Genomic DNA, 19854 nt, shown 5'->3' with positions numbered 1-19854 from the left:
CGGCGCGGAGGCGGCCCGGCCCGCGGGCCTGCACGGCGGGGCCGGGCTGGGGCCCCTCACTCACCCATGGAGGAGGCGCCGGCGGCGGGGGACGCGGGCGGGCCGGCGGGGGGAGCGCGACGGCGGCGGGGCGGGCGCCGGCCGGGGCCGCAGAGAGGCCGGATCGCCGCGGCCGCCGGACCCTCGGCGGCGGGAGGCGGGGCGGGGCAGGTGGGCGGCGGGAGGAGCCGGAGGGCGCCCCGCCCGCGGGGGCCGGACTCCGCACCCGCGCCCGCCCCCCGCGCCCCGCGCCCCGCGCCCCGCTGGGCAGGGCCGGCCCCCAGCCGCGCCGGGCGTCTGCCGGGAGGGTGACACCCGCCCCCCGCCGGGACGCCCCCTTCTGAAATGTCGCGGGTGTGATCAAAGGCCCTCCCTCCACCCCCGACTCCCTCAGCCTCCCAGCCACCTCAAATGAAAACACCTCTCTTTTTGATGTGGTCAGGAGACATTTTCTCAATCTCTTGGAAGGTGGGAACAAAGGCATTTTAGAGAATTCGTTATTTCGCCTGGTCCGAAAGGTACCATCTACGTGGAAATGGTGCCTTCCTGTAGGTAGGAATGCAGGCAGGACAGCTCCCTGCGCCCTTCCTCTCCCTCCTGTAGCAGACACCCCCCCCCCCATTAGAAATGCTGTCACGGATAGGGGTACGGGCTCCATAAAAGGAGTGGGCTCCGTGGCTCCTGTTTTGCTGTTATCATCTCCGTGTTGGGCCGCATTTTAGAAACTTCATGGAAGTATAAATACGTAGAGTGCAGCTATCATGAGTGCACAGCTCAATTCATGCTCACAAAACGTTTTTGCAAAATAACCAGCACCCAGACCAAGAAACAGAGCACCCCCAGCCTCCTGCAGAAGTCCCCCTCTTGGGGGCTGCCAGCCACTGTCCCAAGGAGATGCTGTCCTGACTCCTGACTGCATCGATTGGTTTTGCGTGCTCTTGTACTTTATGAAACGGCATCACGCGATACTTGGACAACATTTTAATGGTTACAAAACACTTTGCACGACAGAAATGGAGGCTTGGGGAGGTGGCCAAGACTCCCCCAAGGGACTCAGAGTGTTCCTGAGCTTGCTTAGACCCCATCCCACCCGTAGGTTGGTGCCAGGAGGCTCTGGGTTGACAAGACCCACGTATGGAAGATCCAGTTTCCAGTGGGGCCCCAGTCCGTCTCCCAAAGCCTTCTCTGGCCCCTTCCCCAGAGGCCTCTCTGCCGAAGTAGGGTGCCTGCCTTCCTGCGTGTATCCCTTATGTGAGCGGGCCATGGGGACTGACAGGTGACCGGAACCCAGTTCCTGACCTCAAGGGCTCTTTTTCTTTTGAGGAAGATTAGCCCTGAGCTAACTGTTGCCAATCCTCTTCTTTTTGCTGAGGAAGACTGGCCCTGAGCTAACACCCATACCCATCTTCCTCTACTTTTTTATATGTGGGACGCCTACCACAGCATGGTGTGCCAAGCAGTGCCACGTCCGCACCCAGGATCCAAACTGGCAAACCCCGGCCCTCCAAAGTGGGACGTGTGAACTTAACCGCTGCGCTACTGGGCTGGCCCCTCAAGGACTCTTGACAGAGGGAACTGTGGTGGGTTCCAGGTCTTCCTGGTTCTCTGGATTCACTCAGCAAACACACATCAAGGGTCCCCTGAGCGCCCACCATGTGCCAAGCCCCAGGCTGGGCACTGGGTACCCATGGGTGACTTTGACAAGTCTTGGGGAGCTCTCTGTGGGCCTGGCGGGCAGGGTGGCCCTTTTGAGGCCAGCACATCTGCAGTGTGGTGGGGAGGGAGCTCTTGGGGAAGAGGCTGCACCTGGGAGCATCTGCACAGAGGGCTCATGTGGCGTCATGAGGCTTCTGGGCTGAGAAGGAAGCAGCGGCAGTGTCCCTTGGTCTCCCCTTTGTGCAGTGTGAACTGGGGGTTCCGAGAAGGGACCTGCACCTGCCTGCAGCAATTCTCAGGACTCAGAGGCCCCTCCTACCTCGCTCAGTTCACAACATTGCACAGTTCTGATTTCCTTCTTGGAATCTCTGCTTCCTCAGCTGTCCGAAGGGCTGGTGATGCCTGTTCTGCCTCTAGCCTGGAGGCAGGGGGCAGCTGAGGTGGGCGATGGCCCTATGAGGACCCTGATGAGGTCCCTGGAGTCAGCGATCCTGCTGGCCCTGCACAGCCCTGCCTACCAGGAGCTAGCTGACCTGAGGGTGGGATGGGAGGCAGGGCTCTTCTCACCACAACCCCAGCAGCACCCTCTCTGCCGTCTGGGTTTCCTCGAGGACCTGGAGCCCTCAGCCAGCTTTGGGGAGTTTGCTGTGCACCCTGCCAGGGACTTCTCCAACTCAGCCAGACAAGGTCTGCTGATGGCTCCAGGTCCCTAGGTCCTCGCAACTCTGGGCCTGGGGTCGGGTTCTAACACCCTTTACCCTAAGACTTCTGGGTTCTGGCTCTAAATTCTGCAGGTTCCCAGCTACTTCCTCCACCATGGGGTTCCGGAACTGCCTTCACAGCTCATAAGTGCCTCAGTGGCTGCTCCAGGCCACAGCCACTGCAGGGCCAGATACCCCTGCGGTGGCCATGGGGTTGCGGACGTGTGGATTCTTTGTCCTGACTCTTCCAGGCCCCAGGGTTCTACCTGACTGATCTCTCTGGCCTCCAACCCCCGTGGTTTCAGCTCCCTCAAGGTGCTCAATCTGCTTTCTAGACCCCCCCTCTCCAGGCTGCCCGATCCTAACTCCCCCAGGATCTAGCTTTCTCTGTGCTCCATGCTGAAGCTGCAACCTCACGGGGCCGTGGACACTCTAAACACAGGAATCAGAGCCCAGAAAGGGACCTCTGGGCTGCGGAGGGCTCAGGAATGGGGACAGGTCACCACCACCACCACAGGCCTGCCATGAGCTCCCCTCTAGGCAGGCAGCCCCATTTACAGTACTGTGGAAAGCATGGGCCTGATCAGGAGCACGTGATGTATCGGGTGATATTGAACCCCAGACATAGTTGCTTGGGCCAGAGGTGGCCACCTAGCGTAACCCATTCAGTTAGATTCACTCTCTTGAGAATTCAAATTGAAACAGGTAACTTTTGTTGGGCCCTGGGACCCTGAGATCATAGAAAGTCAGTCTGAGTGAGTACAAAGCCCCAAGATTGTTGGGGAGCAAGAACAAGGGGACCCGTAGAAGCAGCTGGTCAGCGGAGAGGGCCGTAGAGCAGAAAGGGAGGAAAGAAGCTGGCTCTGTGACTGTGGGGCAGCTCCCGGGGGCCTGCCTCCGCTGCCTGCCCTTGGCTTCCCCCAGGGTCCCTGCCTCCTGCAGTGCCCCTCTGACCTGAGTCAACCTGAGCGGGTGTCTGGCTGCTGGCCCTTAGCCAGACCCCAGGATGTCCCAGAACCCTGAACTTGCCCCCGCTTAGGGTGCCAGAGGCTGTCTCCCTGGGTCTGAAACAGCCCAGCTGCCCTCCTGGCTCCTCCAGCTCCCACTGTCCTGGAGAAAGCCAGGGCCCCTCAGCCAGGCAGACAAACCCACACTCCAGCTCTCCCCACACCCTCTATCTTAGTCACAGGATGCCGCTTTTGGTTCTCCCCCAACACGATCTCTACCACAACTGGCCGACAGGGCGCCTGGGCAGAAGCCGGCCGGCAGACATGTTTTGTTTGGCTGAGCACAGTGCTTCAAAAGAATTTGAATTGGTTGCCAACTTTGAAAAGTCAGATTTCACATAAAAAACCAGATTTCTGGTTTTCTATGGACAAACCAGAGGAGCCTGGCAGCTCTGGACCTGTATGCCTGATGGCTCCAGGTCCTAAGATGTGTCTGCTTTAGACTGGCACACACCCTTCCAGCCTCCGCAGTCCCCACCACTCTCTATCGCCTCACACCAGCCCCCTCAATCAGTTACTCGCGGGCTCCCCTGGGGAGAGAACTGAGCTTCTGACCCCAGCCCAGACCTCCCTGGTTCTGTCCCTCAGCCCCCTGCTACCTCCTCCCCATCGCTGTCTACTGACATCCTGCTCGCTCTCCAAGGCCCAAGTCAAATGCGGCTACCTTCTGGAAGCCCTCCCTATCTCAACATATCCAAATTCCAGATGAATCTCTCCCTCCTTGATCCCACTGTCCTGGGACGGGCCTTTGAAATGACCTATTACTTTTGACCTGTCTTCCCCTCTTGATGGCTTCGGGAACTGCCGATAACCACTGCTCTGTCCTCCTCAGCTGAGCACTCTTTGGTTTCCACACATGGTCTCATTTCACCATCTAAGCCCCATCATCTAACCCCAAAAGACAGCTACTGAGCACATGCAGCGGGACCAGTCCAAACTGAGATGTGCTAGAGGTGTAAAATATGTGCCAAATTTGGAAGACTTTGTGAAAAAAGAATGTGAAATCTCATTGATGATTTTTCGTATTGATTACATGTTGAAATGATAATGTTTGGAATATATTGGGTTACATTATTAAAATTAATTTTATTTGCTTGCTTATTTTTAGTTTTGTTTTTTAATGTGGCTTCTAGAAAATGTTCATGGTGACAGTTCTATTGGATAGCACTGTTCTAAACAATCGAGAGGGTGGCAAAATCATTGTGCCCTCTTTACAGATGAGGAAACTGAGGCTCAGAGGGTTGGGAGACTTGCCCAAGTTCATGCAGCTAGTGAGTGATGAGGCTGGGACTTGAGCTTAGGTCCATAAGACTCCAAGTTTGTGCTCCTAACCATTAGGTACACTGCTCCCAAGTGCCCCCATGGTTCCTGGCACAGTTAGGTGGCTGGCACACAAGAGTTGATCCCCCCATCATCACATAAGTGCCCCCTTTCCCAGTTGGCCCCAGGCTAACGCAAGAAACCACCCTTGTTCTCATTTCTTGGAGGAGCCCCTCCCTGTGACCCCAGTCCACTGAACCCTTCTGCCCCAAGAAGGCAGGGCCTCTCTGCCCACCACCTCCCAACTCCAGGCCTGACCATGCAAAGGCTGCCCCTCCCAGGAAGCAGCTGTGGCCTTGAATGCCCCCTCCTACGCGAAGCCAGTGCTCCTGGGAGCCTGTTCATGCTGGGGCAGCTGCCACAGGCGGTGCTGGGCTGGACCCCCCTCACCAGGGTAGCCTGCGGAAGGGCAAGATTTGGCCCATACCTGGCCAACAGCCAGAGGCGCATGTCCTGGGCAAATGGCTGCTGGCCCCAGGAACCATCTGCCACTCCCTACTCCGGACACTGGTCAGAGCATCACAGGTGGCCTAGGAAAAAAATGTGGTCCCCTTCCCAAAGCCCGCTGGGGCATTTTGGGGGTAGGGCAGTCAAGTGGGAACCCAGCTGGAGGAAAGAGCAGGGACCATAGCCTCTGACGCTGTCCCTGCCTGCTGCCCAGAACCGTCACTGATGTTGCCCCCTGGGGCCTAAAGACCCCAACCATTGCCCTGCCTGTCCACACCTCTCAGGCTCAGTAAGAAGAGGCAGGAGGACACACTCAGAATCCCTTCCTGGGGCCGCAGAAACTGTCCACAGTTCCTGCACACAGGCCTGGATTACGCCAGCCACTTCCTCTGGCTGAGGCTGCTGGGGGCACCTGCCCATTTGCCCACCACGGCCTTCCTCCTGAGGCTCCTTGGAGGAACCGAGAGTGGCCGAGGGAGGAACAGGAGCAGGGCTGCAGAAATGGGTTTGAGATTCCAATTCAGGACAGTCACGCTCCATGCACGAGCCCCACCCCCATCATGGGGCTGGGCTGGCGCCAGGGCTCACCACCCACCCTTGATGGGCCCAGGCCAGGGGCCGGCTAGCTGCAGAGGACAGAGCCCACACAGACAGCTGTGTGCCCAGCTCACTCATCCAGCCTGCCTCAGCCCACCCCCAAGATCTGCTCACACACCATGTGCTGGAGGCTGTCCCCTAGCCGGGCTAGAGAGGGCACAGGGACATGCAGATGAGCAGGGCCTTGTCCTGTGGCTCTGAGGCTGAGAGTGGGAGTTGTGTGTATGGGTACCATCACTCACCCCGTTGAGCCTTGCCTTCCCTTCCAGAGAAAGGAGACACCAAGAAATGTCCCTGACTCGAAGGGTGGGCATGAAGATGCCAGGAGCCAAGGCCTTATAAAGGATTGGCACTGAGTAAGTCTCCTCTAAATGCTAGCCGTGGGGCCCCCGAGCTTTCGGAAGCAGATGGTCACCGTGGAGTGGTTGCGGAATCCCAGAGGTAGGAGGGACTGCCCTGCCTGGGGAAGGCAGCGGGGTGGGTGGGATTCACAGAAGTTGCTCCAGAGCCACCCCGAGTGGTGAGGGCATCCCGGGCAGGGGGCCCAGCGGCAGCAAAGCTTGGACTCCTCTCGATGACAGAGATGTAGAGAATAGATTAGGGACGGGGACCACAGCCCCTGCTGGCCATCCCTGGTTGTGGCTGGGACTGACTAAACGACCTCAGGCCAATCTCTGGCCCTGTCAGGACCTTGGTCACAGGAACCTGCCAGGTGAAGCAGTACAAGTAGACAGGACTCCCACAGCCTGCCCCCCAGGCCCACTCCCCCTAGCCCATCCTCTGGCTCCAGAACAGGGATCTGCTGAAGGAGGAGAGGAGCTTTCCCCCAGGCTGGCCCCCAACCACACGCAGCCTGCCCCGTGCCCTCCTGCTGCCTCCCCCGCTCCACAATCTGCCCCGCATCACAGGCTCCTCCTCTCAGTCCTGCCTCTCAGCCTCCTGCACACACCTCTGAAGGTGTCAGGTGCCCCTGGGGCCCAGGTGGGCTCTGTGCCCACCCCTCCCCTCCAAGCAGCCACATTCCCCAGTCCACTTTGGCCAGTGGGACAGGAAGCAGAAGAGGGTTCCTCACATTCGGGACACCTGTGATTTATGCCCACCAGGCATCTATTTTCTGGGAGCAGCATTTCCCATCACTCTTTGTGGAACCCGTGCCCCATGTGGTCGCCTTCCGTGGTGGACCCCAGGCCTACCAGTCACTTTCTACCCCTCTGGCCCGGGGCCTGCGGGAGGACAGTGCCTGAGGCCCAAGATGAGGCAAGTAGAGAACCGAGGCCCAGATTCTGCGCCCTGCCCAGCTCCTGCAGGCCAGACCTGGGCTTCTACCACTGGCACCGAAATGACCTGACAGAGTCGAGTCACCAGCCCCAGGCTGAATGCTCTGCTGGGCTGATGGTTAGTGGAGCTACAATAAAATAATGGCAGTAAGGACAGCAGCATGATTGTGCCCTTGCTCTGTGCCATGTGCTGTTTGAAGTGCTCCATGTGTGTCACCCCATTTAGTCCTCTCAGCCACCCCACGACTGAGGTCAGTGTCTTCCTTAGTCCCTTGACACGGCTCTCCCGACGTCTCCCATTGGGGAAATGGTCAGGTCGGCATTCCAACACAGGCCTGGGGCTCAGCTTGGTGTCCCCACTGCCCATACTGCCTCTCGAGGGCTTCATCTCTCTGTGCTGCCGTTTCCTCGTCTGCAGTGTGATAATAGGAGAAATGACACATGTCCTGGGGCCTTGAACATGAACATTCCAGAAGGACTCATCCCACCACATGGCACATGGCCCTGATCTTGGAGGTAGAAGACAGAGTCAGAGCCAGGCCTGAAGGCCAGCGCCAGGCAGTGCTGCCCCAGCCCTATCTGCCCTGCTCCACGCCAGCTGCAGGGCCCACGCTGCCCAGCCAAGCAAGCCCCCAGGAAGGAGAAGCTCCTCGGCCTGCCCTTGCTGCCCCTGCACCCCCAGGGTCCTCACGCTCAGGTGTCTCTCCTCCACCAGCAGTGGCTCTCAGGAGGGGCTCTGGCCCCAACATTACTGTCAAGTAAGTGACCGACAGTAGGATGTGTGTGGTGAGTGGGCCACAGGCTCTAGCCAGAGAGAGGTGGCCAGGTAGACCAGGCGCCAGAGCCTCCTGAAAGCTCTCCCAGGACAGTGGGCCCACACCTACCCCCAAGGTCCTGGATGATGTCCAGGGTGGAGCTCCAGGAGAAGCGCTCGACGGCCCCCAGCTCTAGCTCGGCCAGGGCGCCGGGCAGGGCCTCCAGCTCGTAGGCGCCCCGCTTCTTCCAGTAGAGAAACATGCTGGGCCCGGGGAGGCCTCCCCACCAGGCCCGTGCCCTCAGAGGCTGGGCGGCCCCGGGGACTAGGGTCCCCGAGGCCTGGATGCAGTGAGTGCAGGGGCTGCAGAGGGGCTGCAGGGACCCTGGGGCTGGCCTCCGGCCTGTAAGCCAAGCACGGCCCTCCCTGGGGAGGGGAGCATTCTGGGAGCGGCTGGGGGCCTAGGAGCTGACCAATGGCCAGGGCCCCGGCCCCACACAAAGCGCCTTTCTTCCCCTCCTACAGACATTTTACAAATTTCAACTTCCCGGCCCCCTCGGAGCCCCCACCGAGGGGATAGGCCAGCCGTCTGGGGACGACAGAAGCTCGGAAAAGAGTGCAATTGTTCCATGGTCTCTTTGCTAGGATAAGTTTTCAGAGGAGAAAAATGTGCTGCCCCAGGAGCAATTCCAGCCCCCTACCCCTGACCTCTGACCCCAGCCCCCAGCCCCAGCTAGGCCCTGGAGGATTTCTCAATGAGAAGTAGAGCCACCCGTGGGGGTGCCATGGGATAACCCTGGGAGCTGCTTTCAGCTGCCTAACTGAGCCCCTCCCCGGGAAGCCCAAGGCGTGTCTCCCAGCTCCGCTGAGCCAAGGCCTTGAGGAGGCCTCCAGGGGTCAGGAGGCAGGAGCTGCTGGCCAGGCCTTACCTTCAGGCTGCCAGTGAGGCCCAGAATCTGCCCTCTGGGCTCTCACCAAGGGTTTCTCCCCTCTCTGGGCTGGCCACACTTCACCAGGCTGCCCACCCACTCCTGCCTCCCTCCTGGGGCTGTGTCATCCACACCAGTGGCAGTGCCCTGCATGGAGCCCTGGGCGGGCCGAACTCGTGCAAAGAGCCTCCAGCATCATCACGGAGCTGCCCTGCCCCCTGCCCGGGGGACACAGGTGAGGAGGGGGTGGTGGGAAGGTCACAAAGGCTGGAGGGGTGAAGGAGTTGTGGGGTGCAGAGCCACCCACAAAAAGGACCATGAGAAGGATAAAAACCAGCTACACAGAAAATGGAAGTCACTGGTCAATTTATTTTGGAGCTTTGTAAAAATTGCAAATTTTTATCTAGTTAGAAAATAAATAAAAAGTGAAGACCTATGGCCACCCTCCGGTAGAGAGGCCTCTGCCCTCACATCCAGGAAAGCTGTACCTACCTGAGAGTTTTGGTTCTCCCCGCGGAGGGGAGATTGTGCCCAGAGCACTGATGAGAACACGGCTGGGGCTCAGCTAATATGGAGCAGAACTTGGATTTGAACCCAGGACTGTCTGGCTTCAAAGCCAACTTGGGGGCCTGGACAGCCACCTGGGGGAGAAGGCTTGGCAGTCAGAGGGCAGTGGGGGGGCCCTGAGGAGATCCAGATGGACAGGGGAAGACCGTGCTGAGCATCCCAACCAGCCTCTGCCATGTTGCCGAGCCTCCTCTGTCTGACCCTGCCATGCTCCACCCCCCCTACCCACCACGCCCCGCCCTGGCCTGCCAGGGACTTGAAGGAGCTAGCTCTGGCAGGGGGTGGGGGGCTGGGGGGTTGCTCAGAGCAGAGCCAGGGCAGAGCCAGCCACCCACTAGACCAGACGCCTGGCAACAGAGAGGCAGAGGCCCAGGCGAGAGGGCTGGCAACAGAAGGCTCTGCTTTCCGGGGGGGAGGGTGGGGTCACCACAGGGCTGTGGCGGGTGGGAGGGTGGCCGTCCAGGCAGCCTGCACACCCCCAGCTGAGGGCCAAGGTGCCAAGAGGCGGCTCAAGTAATTCAAACCATATGCCTGCCTGCCCGCCCACCCTCCTTCTCCTCCTCTTCCTCCTCCTCCTCCTCCTCCGGCACAGGGCCAGGGATGAACAAATGCAGGGCCCTTGGTCCTTGATTATCAGCACGCACGTGGCCTGGGCCCACAGGAGGTTGGGGGCACCCCAGCTCATGTTCACAGGAAAGTGGCCAGCGTAGGGGTGTCAGACTGAGCTCAGGGAATGAGACGATCCGTCCTCGGCAGCCATGGCCAGTCTCAGTGCCCACCAAGCAGAGACCAGGGCTACAGAGTCGGGGGTGGTCCTGGAGCAGCTACCCAGCCCAGACTCCTCTACATTCAGGCCTGGTGGGGGCCACACTTGGTTATGATTTCAGAACAACCCCTGCCTGTGGAGGAGGCAAAGATTTCTTCCTGTGCCAGGCTTTGGGGTGAACACAGGAGCCCCCCACCTTCCTGCACGCACTCATCTGTGCAGACCCCCTCGGGACCCGGGGCCCTCCTCACTCTTCCACTTTCCAGGGCACACGGCAGCCTCATCCCCAAAGTTCTCTCTGTCCCCAAATGTGCCTGCTGCTTCCCACCTCCCTGCCTTGGCTCGTGCCCATCCTGCTGCCCGGATGTCCTCCTCTGGCTCCCCCAGAGAGTCGCCCACACTCCTTCTGTCCAGGCCAGAGGCCCCCACCCACTGCCTCGCCTCCATCCTCCCCGTGCAGGAGGGCATGAGGCAGCCCTCGGGGGCAAGACAGGCCCACCCAGGCTGGGGAAAGGGCCCCCACAGTCCTCCAGGGCACCACACCAGCCCCTCCACTACAAGGCAGCTGGGGTCAAAGGCAGGTAGACACACCTGAGCCTTTTACTGGGTCTGGGGGAAACCAGGAAACCAGACTAGTGATGCTGCTCATAAACATGGGGGGACTTCTCATGGTTCCTGGGACAGCTGGGGTGGGGCACGTCTGTCCTGCATGCTGCTGTGTCCCCAGCCTCAGGCGGGCACTGAGTGATGACAGCCACACTTCCCATGGGCCAGATGCCGTGCTGAGCCCCATTCTGTTCACGTTATCTCCTTTAATCCTCATGTCAGCCCCATGAGGCAGGTACTGTTATCCCTGCCACAGGGACGGAGAAGCTGAGGCCAGGGGGCAGCAACTTGCCCAAGGCCCCACAGACAAGAAGGGGCGAGCTAGGGTCAGAAGCCCAGAGCTGTGCTCTCACCACTGGACCACACTGCCCAGACCTCAGTGACATGACTTGCAGTCACCACAGTGTACAGATGGGCAGCCTGAGGCCCTGAGGGAGGCAGGGTGGCCCCGAGCTGGAAGCCTAACCTCCTACAGCCCCAAGCCCACGACTTGTGCCTTACTCCTGCTGGAACCTCATGTCCCCTGGACAGGGAGATCCAACGACAGCAAGGAGACCAATGGTTTGTGCCTTCCTCTTGGACTGGCTCCTCGGGGCTGAGAGTCTTGTCCTGGGCAGGTAGACCCCAGAGGTATGCCTCTTGTCCTCTCCTCCATCAGCTCCCACTGGCCTGGGGCCAGGGCCAGGACAGGCAGAGGGATGGCAAGCTGGAGACCCGGGGCTCTTTCATCCAGTGCCTGGCAATGGCCTTGGATGTGGGGAGGGGGTCGAGCCCTCTGCAAACCACAGCTGTTTCCTTGGGAGCGGAAGTGCCTCGTGAGGCCGGAGCAGGAGCCAGAGAGGCTGCTGAGTAAGGGGCTGAAAGAGGAAGAGGGGCAGGTGGCCTGAACCAGCCATCAACCCCCACGCCAGCCGCCTCCCAGCAAGCCACAGCCAACAGAGATCTTGACCCTGGGGGTACCTTCCCTGCCTGAGCTCACAGACTGGAGGTCCCTGGGCCCCCTAGATGCCCCTTCCCTCTCAGCCTCCTGGCTGACCCCTGTCCCCCCGTACTGGGCCCTGTGGCCCCTGAAGGCAGCACCTAAAGGGGTGGGACTGGTTCAGGGTCCTGCCTCTGCCTCACTAGCAGGGCAGCCTCTGGCAGAATTCCTGAAGCCTCAGATTCCATATCTGTGAAATGGGCCCAGGAGAGAGACCCCCCCCGCCCCCGCCACCACTGTATCGTCTCCACAATCCTGCTCACCTGGGGCTAAGCCGGGAGTCTGGCAGAAAGCAAGTGCTTGCCCCATGAGAATGAAGCCTTGAGGGGGTCCCTGCATTCTGCCAAGGGGGCCGGTCCCTCCCTCTCCCCAGGCAAGGTCCTCTATGGCCCTCTGTGGTCCCCTTCAGGAGCAGGTGACCAAATCCCTTCCTCTTCCTTCCAGTGTTTGAGGAGGCCTGTCTGGACCTCCACGGCAGCCCAGGAGAGCCCAGCTACGTGTGTGTTGGGGGTGGGGGGGCCAGGAACAGAAAGGGCTCTGACGTGCTGTGCCCAGTGCCAGGCGCCCAGCTTGCGTGAGAAGCGGCCTGTGCTGTACTTAAGTGCTCCCAGGTCGGGCTGCAGGGCCTATTAGGAATTAAGTCCTGCCAGCCAGCCAGAGGCCCGTTATATAACCTGGTGGGGCAGGCACCAGACGCCTCCTAGCCCTCCAGCTTTCCTGTCTCTCTGCCCCGTCGGCCAGGCCTGAGAGGAGATGCGTCCCACTGATCCCCTCACCGGACCTTCAGAACCTCAGGAAAGAGAAGAATCTGCCCCCACTGGCCAGAAGCACAGGCCGAGGACCCTCCAGGACCAATGCTCAGTAGTGGCTCCTGTTGGGGGGCTGGGATGGGGTGGAAGCCAACCCCCAGCCAGCAGGCAGTGCGCCCAGCCTGGCACCTGCAGAAGGGGTGAATAGTAGGACCTGGCATGGACGGCACAGACCCTCCACTGCAGAGTAAACCATTCCAAACACTGAACATGTGGGTCTGGAGCCTCGGCCGGCTGCGGGTCCATCAGTTTGGAAGGTGCTGGTGGAAACCTGGGCTGCAGCCACCTGGCTGCAATCCAGCCCGGCCCTTAGCCTCAACCAGGCCCCAGCCCCGCACCCTCTCCCCAGACGCCTCTTACAGCCCACGGCTACTGTGGCCCACTGCCCACCAGAGCAGGCTGCACTCACCATGCCAGGAGGGGGCTGAGTGGCGACCCCTACACAGCCCTTCTCTAACCCTCAGGGGCCCCAGGGGCTGGGACTGAGACACACAAGATGTTGTCTAGGCACACCAAGGCCCAGGACAGGGTCCCCAGAGCCGCCGACAGCCGGTCTGCCCCAGTGCTCACAGGTGTGAACACATGTGAGCTGTCACCATGGCCTGGGGAGAGAGTTCTGCTGGCAGGAAGCCCTGTGCCAGGGCCACAGTCTGTGCTGTTCTCATGCAGGCACTCTGACGTGAACCCCCCCACCTCGAGTGCTCCCTCAGAAGCGGAGGTTCCTGCTTGGCCTGGGACCCTGTCTCAGTCATCTTTCTCCAGTGCCTGGCTGGGCACACAGTAGGGACACTAAGATCTGCCAAATCCCCCTTTGCGCCAGGCCTGGAGCAAAAGCCTTCAAGGTGGATCTCCTTTAATCTGCCTAGTGATCCTGTTGTCGTGTTACTATCAGCCCATTTTACAGAGCAGAAAGCTGAGGCTCAGAGGGGTCTAGAGGCCTGCCCAGGTCAGCCAGGAGGTGGGTGGGGGCTGGGATTCACACGGTGGGGCGCTGTCACCAGAGTCTCCCCACCATCTTCCACGCCACCTGCTGCTCCCTCCATGGCCAAGATATTCAAGTTTCACGTGCTGCCAGAGTCTGGTCAAGGGCCTTTCCTGCCCCTCGCTGATCAGTGCCCTGAGCTGAGTCACCGGAGCTCAGGTGGGTCCATCCCAGGGAGTCCTGGGCTCCTCCCTTCCCAAAGTGCCCCCGTTTGGGGCTCTGGGATGCCTTCTAGCTTGGACAAGCCTCCTTGACCTTTGAGCTCACTGGCCACAGGCCTTGAGGAAAGTGGGTCCCTCCCTGGGCTCCCCTGAGTGTGGGGGGGACAGCCAAACAACAGGCCCCTCAGACCCAGGCGCCTCCCCTGAGGTGATGGGGTGGGAGGTCCAGTCACTGTCCAGCATCTGGCCTGACCCTTGTCACCCACCCATCCACCCACTGCAGCCTGGGAACAAGCATAGCCTGGGGCGGGCTGGCCATGGACCAGCTGCCCACGCCATTCTAAGCTCTGCCTCTAGAATGCCCTGGCCCAGGCTCAGGCTCCCACCCTCCTGTCTGGGCCCCCTGCCTCCCTTCTGCCCACTCCAAGCCAGGCTCCCGAATGCAGCCTGGCTATCCAGGTTCAGATCCCAGTTCCAGCTCCTGCCGGCTGTGTCACTTGGACAAGTTGCTTGGCCTCTCTGGGCCTCAGTTCCCTCATCTGTACAGTGGAGGTACTCAGTGCAACCTCCATGTACAGGGTTGCTGTGGGGATTAAATGACTTAATCCAGAAAAGCGGCCTTCGCACTCAGGGTCTCCTCTTGGTGGGGGCTCAGTGGACAACGGCTTACAATCACAACAACAAGAATAGAATGCAAATCTGAAAATGTCACTGCTTTGATTAAAAACCTGCTCCCCACTACCTGTAAAGCAAGGCCATCCTCCCTGGCATGGCCATCAGACTCTTCCGGACCGGCCCCAACTCGTGGCTCCCGGGCAGATCGATGGTGCCGTCCCCCAGCCGCTGGGCTGCCCTCTGGTCCTGCCTCTGCTGCAGGTGATCACCCTGAAATGATGGAGTCTATGCTCCATCTCGACTGGGAGCCCCTGAGGACAGCTCCTGGTTTCACTCTCCCCAGAACGCAGAGCCCAGGCCCAGGCCGGCCCAGAGCCGTGCCAGGGGAGTGCTTGTTGACTTGAACTTGGATCAGTTCACAATCAAGTGTCTCTTGCCGGGGCCGACTTCCAAATACCTCAAGGCTTGGTCCAGCTGGTCTCTGCTTCATCCTCGAAGGTAAAGGTGGCGAGGCTCCCTGGCCTCCAAGCAGGACCCCAGCTTAGAGGACAGCCCACAGGCCCAGACACCGAGCCTGGGGTCAATCTGGCCAATGCCCTGGGAGGAGCTGAGACCCTGGCTAAACCCAGGCACTCTGTCGGCTGGGGTGCCAGGGTTTTCCCGTCCGTGGTGGGGGGCGAGGAGGCAATGAAGGCCTGCATCCCTAGGGCTGTCTGTGGCCGTGGCAGGATGGCCACATTCCAGTTTCACTGCCGGCCGCTGGCCAGGGCAGACTTTTAAACCTGGCCAGACAGACTGAAAGGCTGGGCCCTCTCGAGGGCCAAGTCTGTTCAAGGAACAAAGGCTTCTGGGCCAGGCTCCCAACCACAGAAAAGACCGGCCAGACATCCAGGACAGCTGGGATTTCAAAATATCCAGCCCATTGTTGGAACACCGATCCCGATGGTTAGAAACCTGGGACAGGTCTTGTCTCCCTGTTGGCCCACAGAGGCCACGTCCCCTGCTTTTCCCCTAGCCTAGGATGCAGGGGCAGTTTCTAGGCAGGGCAGCTGCGGGGTCTTAGCCTGTCTTGGCTTTCTAGTGGATGCTGGTGCTTGAGAGCCTCCTGCACAGGCTCCCACACAGGCACACAGAGATTACTTTAAAGACTCCCTCTCCGAGGAAGGTGATTTTGAGCAGAGACTGGAACGATGTGAGGGAGCTAGCCCTGCAGGTATCTGGGGAGGAGCATCTCAGGCTGAGAAAACAGCAAATGCAAAGGCCCTGAGGTGGGCACATATCTTTGCTCGAGCTAAGGTGACCTACTCTTCCCGTTTGCCCCCCCTGAACTGAGAGGACTTTCAGTTTTAAAACTCGGACGAGTTGGTCACCCTAATGAGGGAGCCTCGAGGAGGTCAGTGTGGTTGGAGCAGGGTGAACAAGGGGGAGGTGATAGTCAGAGAGATGACAGGCCGTCAGGTCCCATAAGGGCTGTGAGGACTTTGCCTTTTATTCTGAGTGAGACGGGAGTCACCGGAGCTTTTTAAAGAGGAGGAACAGGATCTGACTTAGATGTTAAAAGGCTGTTATCGCAGAAGTAATCATGGGTGAAATGGGAGGAGCTTCGGAACATGGAGGGATCCTAGCAGGGTACAGGGGACTTCCTGTCCTCGCCGTGGCTCTGAGTTGGCTACAGAAAGCCTCTGTCCTGCATCATTATGAATCTAACAAACTTTAATTTCTTGTGCTTTCAACACACACCAGAGTTTTGCAGACGACAGCAGCTACAAAAAGACAATGTGCTAAATGCCTTGAACATTGAGATCCTCCAGTGGGCACTCTGCCTCCCTCAGAGGCGGACCACGCAAACCAGACCAACCTTCCCACGTGGGACAACTGAAAACGCTGGATGAAAAGACAGTTTCTTACTTAAAAACATCAAACCAGACAAAACACAGACGAGGTGGATCTAGGGAGGTAAATTCAGATGGTTTTGTCCTCAGGTGTTCTGAAGAAAGAGTTGGAAAACTGGGTTTCACTTTTAATGGCTTTTGGGCTGGGGGAAAGAGCTCAAGGTCCAGGGAAGCTGCGACTTGAATTTGGATTAAGGTCAGCCTAGACCGGTAGTGTTTCCAGGCATATGACAGAAGCAATGGGAATCCTTTATCATCCTAGGCCTCAAATTTTTCCCGCAAATAATTTTTAAACTACAACATCCAACATGCAGTTAGAGATAACTAGGCACACAGGTAAATAAGATCCCATGGTTGAAAACCAACAGCAACAATGACAACAGAAAGAGACCCACAAAAACTGGAGATACTGGAATTATCAGACACAGACTCAAACATCACCTCATCTGATCCCACAGTAAGCCTGCATGCCAGACACTATTATCTCCACTGAACATAATGAAATTGAAGCTCAGATGGCTTGTGATTTGCCTAAGGTCCCCTCCTTACAGCTGGTGAGTAGAAAAGCTGTGATTCAACACAGGTCAGTTGCCTCTGTAATGGATGTGTTAAACACTTACTACCTAAGGGGGTCCTTAGAAGGGAAGACTAAAGAGAAAGACAAGAGGATTATGTGCGGAGGGCCCTCTCTGCCCTCCACCCCTGGACGTCCTAGAGGCATGATGTCAGAGCCCGCAGCTGCACCCGCACCCCGGCCAAGAGCCACAGCACTTCAGTAATGGGAGTGGACAAGGAGGAGAAGTGCCTGGGGACCACGTAAGGGGACACCTGCCCAGCCACCCACCCTGATATATCAGGGGCAGACTCACGACCAGACAGAGAGAGTGCACGCAGTGTGCTCCAGTACTCCACTGATGGGACAGTAAGTGGCTTTCTGGATGACAACCTGGAAATAACTATTAAAATGCAAAACTCTCACGCCCTTCAACCCAGCAATTCCACTTCCAGGAATTTATTCTAAAGATACTCTTCCCGAGGGCAGAGAGACAGAGGTATAAGGATGTTCACTACGGTGTCATTTACAAGAGTGTAAAACTGGAAACCACCCCAAATGTCCACTCATAGAGGGCCAATGTAAGCATGAGGTATAACCATATATATGAAGCCATTAAAAAGAATGAAGTAGGTTTTTATGCATTGGTATTTTTTAAATGTCTAAAATATAGTTTCAATTGGAAAAAAGCAATTGCAAAATACATACTTCCAACATTTCATTAACTTTTACATACACCCACATATGTAGGGATCTGCACGTGTGTGTATATTCGTAGAAAAGACCTCAAATACAACTGAATAGAAAGTGAGGACTTATATCTTCGTTATTTATGTACCATTTGAAAATTTTATAATGAAAATGTCTTACTTGTATAAGGAGAAAAGTGGACATACATGTGTGCATATGTACATATATTTTTATTTATTTATACTCTAATTTAAAGGACTAGACTACCATCTTTCACGTGAATTATTGCAATACCCTCCTGATTCTTTGGCTCATTTGCCACACTCTCTTCCTCCCTCTTCCCGAATCTACTCTCTAAACTGCTACCAAAAAGGATTTCCTAAAATGCAAGTCAGATCATGTTGTCTACTCTGCTAAAAATGCTTAAGTTCTCAGTGCCCCGGTGCTGGCCCAGTGGTGCAGCGGTTAAGTTCGCATGATCCACTTCTCCACGGCCCGGTGTTCGCCAGTTTGGATCCCGGGTACCAATGTGGCACCGCTTGGCACGTCATGCTGTGGTAGGCGTCCCATGTATAAAGTAGAGGAAGATGGGCATGGATGTTAGCTCAGGGCCAGTCTTCCTCAGCAAAAAGAGGAGGATTGGCAGTTAGCACGGGGCTAATCTTCCTCAAAAAAAAAAAAAAAAAATTCTCATTGCCCCAAGGATGAAATCTGAATTCTGTAAGACCCTCTACCACCCTCTCCGTGACTGACCTCTGCACCGTCTCTTTACAGCCCCCCACCTCCCTACAACACCCACCACACCTGTCCATCCCTCAGTCACCCCACGGTACGTCCCAATCATCATGCACAAATGACCCTTTCCAGCTCCTTTTATTCTCTTTTCCTGAAATGGCCTTTCAGCCCCTATACCCGGCTCCTCCTCCACTCTCCTTTCCCAACTGGCTTCAGTGTATCCTTTAGGTGGTGCCACTTCTTCAGAAAATCCCTAAGAGCGGTGCTATAAAAGGAATCTCTCCTATGTACGGACTCATTTTCCCACAATTGCTGTATTTTAAGACACATCAAACTACTTCTCAATTTCCTGTTTACATGTCCTTATCACTCACTAGTCAGTAAGATTCTAGAAGGATAGGCTTCTATCTTGTTCCCCATCATCTACCCAGCCCCCAGCACAACGTCTGACAGTAAGTGCTCAAGCAATATTTGTTAAGTGATTAAATGAGTAACTAGGACACATTCAAGCTTGTTAAGCTCTAAAACTTGGAAATAAGGCGAAACGATAAGCAGTTGTCCTTTTAATGTCAAAAAAAGAAAAAAATAATAAAGGGCTTAAAGACACACTCAAGGGCATGCTGAACCAGAATAGGTGACCATTCTCTGCCATTCCTGTGGCAGGTGTGATTTGGGGTACACTCTGAAAGGCACACCCGCATTTCACCTACACCTGGAAACAACCTCCCCTTTGGTGAGTAAGCATTGATGGACCTTGAATTGACAGGACATCAGACACTGGGGGCTCACGTATTAATGCGATAGACCTGCTAGGGTGGATGGTGCACATTCCTTTTTTCTCTGACCACTCCCAGCAGAGAGCCCAGCCATGATAGGTAAGTTTTACTTGTAGGGGTGAGCCAGAGGAAGAAGTCAGCAGTGCAGCCTCCTTCCTGGGAAGGGGGTGCCCCTGCGATGAGGGGCCTGCGTGGGTGCTAGGAGGAATTGTCTAGCACCAGGACCGTCTGCTTCATAAATCTGACTTGGGCCAGCCACGGGTCGGGGGACAAAGGTCAGAACGGGGTCTCTTATTTGAGCACAGAGAGGTCGGTGGCCAACACGTCCCCAGGCAATGCCTCTCTGGCCAGGAGTTGGGCATTTCCCAGGCCAGGACTGCAACTCTGGGGTGCTGGAAGGCCATTTGATTCCATGTACACCATTTCTGATCCCCCAGTCCCAAGGTGTGTCATAGCATATATCAAAGTGAACCTAAAAATATAGATGGTTGGGGCCGACCCCCTGGCCGAGTGGTTAAGTTCCCGCGCTCCACTTTGGTGGCCCAGGGTTTCACCGGTTCAGATCCTGGGTGCAGACACGGCACCACTCATCAGGCCACGCTGAGGCAGTGTCCCACATGCCGCAACTAGAAGGACCCACAACTGAAATATGCAACTATGTACTGGGGGCGTTTGGGGGGAAAAAGCAGAAAAAAATATATAGATGGTTTAGGAGGAATTTCATGGTCCTTCTTGAGACAGCTAAAAAGGCAAGGTTGGGAAGATGTTCCAGACCATCCTAGCAATGGGGACACACCTTTAATGCACAAAATGTGACAGTTTGAAGGGTCTTGGGGCACTTTTCCCAACCCACCTTCCATCTCACAGAAGAGGAAGCTGAGTAAGCTTCTACCACAAGCCCGTCCAGCTCCCTCCTGCCGCATCTAGTCAAGTCAGCCACCGGAGCAGGGCTTACCCAGGGGATCTTGCTCTGTCGTCTTTCAGGGTTTGGATGGC

At 57.3% G+C, this 19854-nt stretch overlaps 1 protein-coding gene across 5 annotated transcripts in view; it reads right to left on the bottom strand.

Annotated features, from left to right (window-relative positions):
- The window catches only part of PLEKHG5 (pleckstrin homology and RhoGEF domain containing G5), a 47865-nt gene that overhangs the window by 27062 nt on the left and 949 nt on the right, over positions 1–19854 (bottom strand). Inside the window, exon 1 of one of the 5 annotated variants that reach the window (XM_070603926.1) lies at positions 7929–8149. The exons of 1 other annotated variant lie outside the window; for it this stretch is intronic. In XM_070603926.1, coding sequence (XP_070460027.1) covers positions 7929–8061 — 133 coding nt within the window. In that variant the 5' untranslated portion in view covers positions 8062–8149. Of the gene's footprint in view, positions 1–64; positions 275–460; positions 660–7928; positions 8150–19854 lie in introns of those variants that run through there. 3 more of the 5 variants (XM_070603917.1, XM_070603953.1, XM_070603973.1) reach the window with 3 other exon arrangements.

The sequence above is a fragment of the Equus przewalskii genome, chromosome 2 (genome assembly GCF_037783145.1).
Source record: "Equus przewalskii isolate Varuska chromosome 2, EquPr2, whole genome shotgun sequence".
Lineage (NCBI taxonomy): Eukaryota > Metazoa > Chordata > Mammalia > Perissodactyla > Equidae > Equus > Equus przewalskii.
Note: the sequence above shows the minus strand (reverse complement) of the source record. Positions and strands in the feature narration are given on the sequence as shown.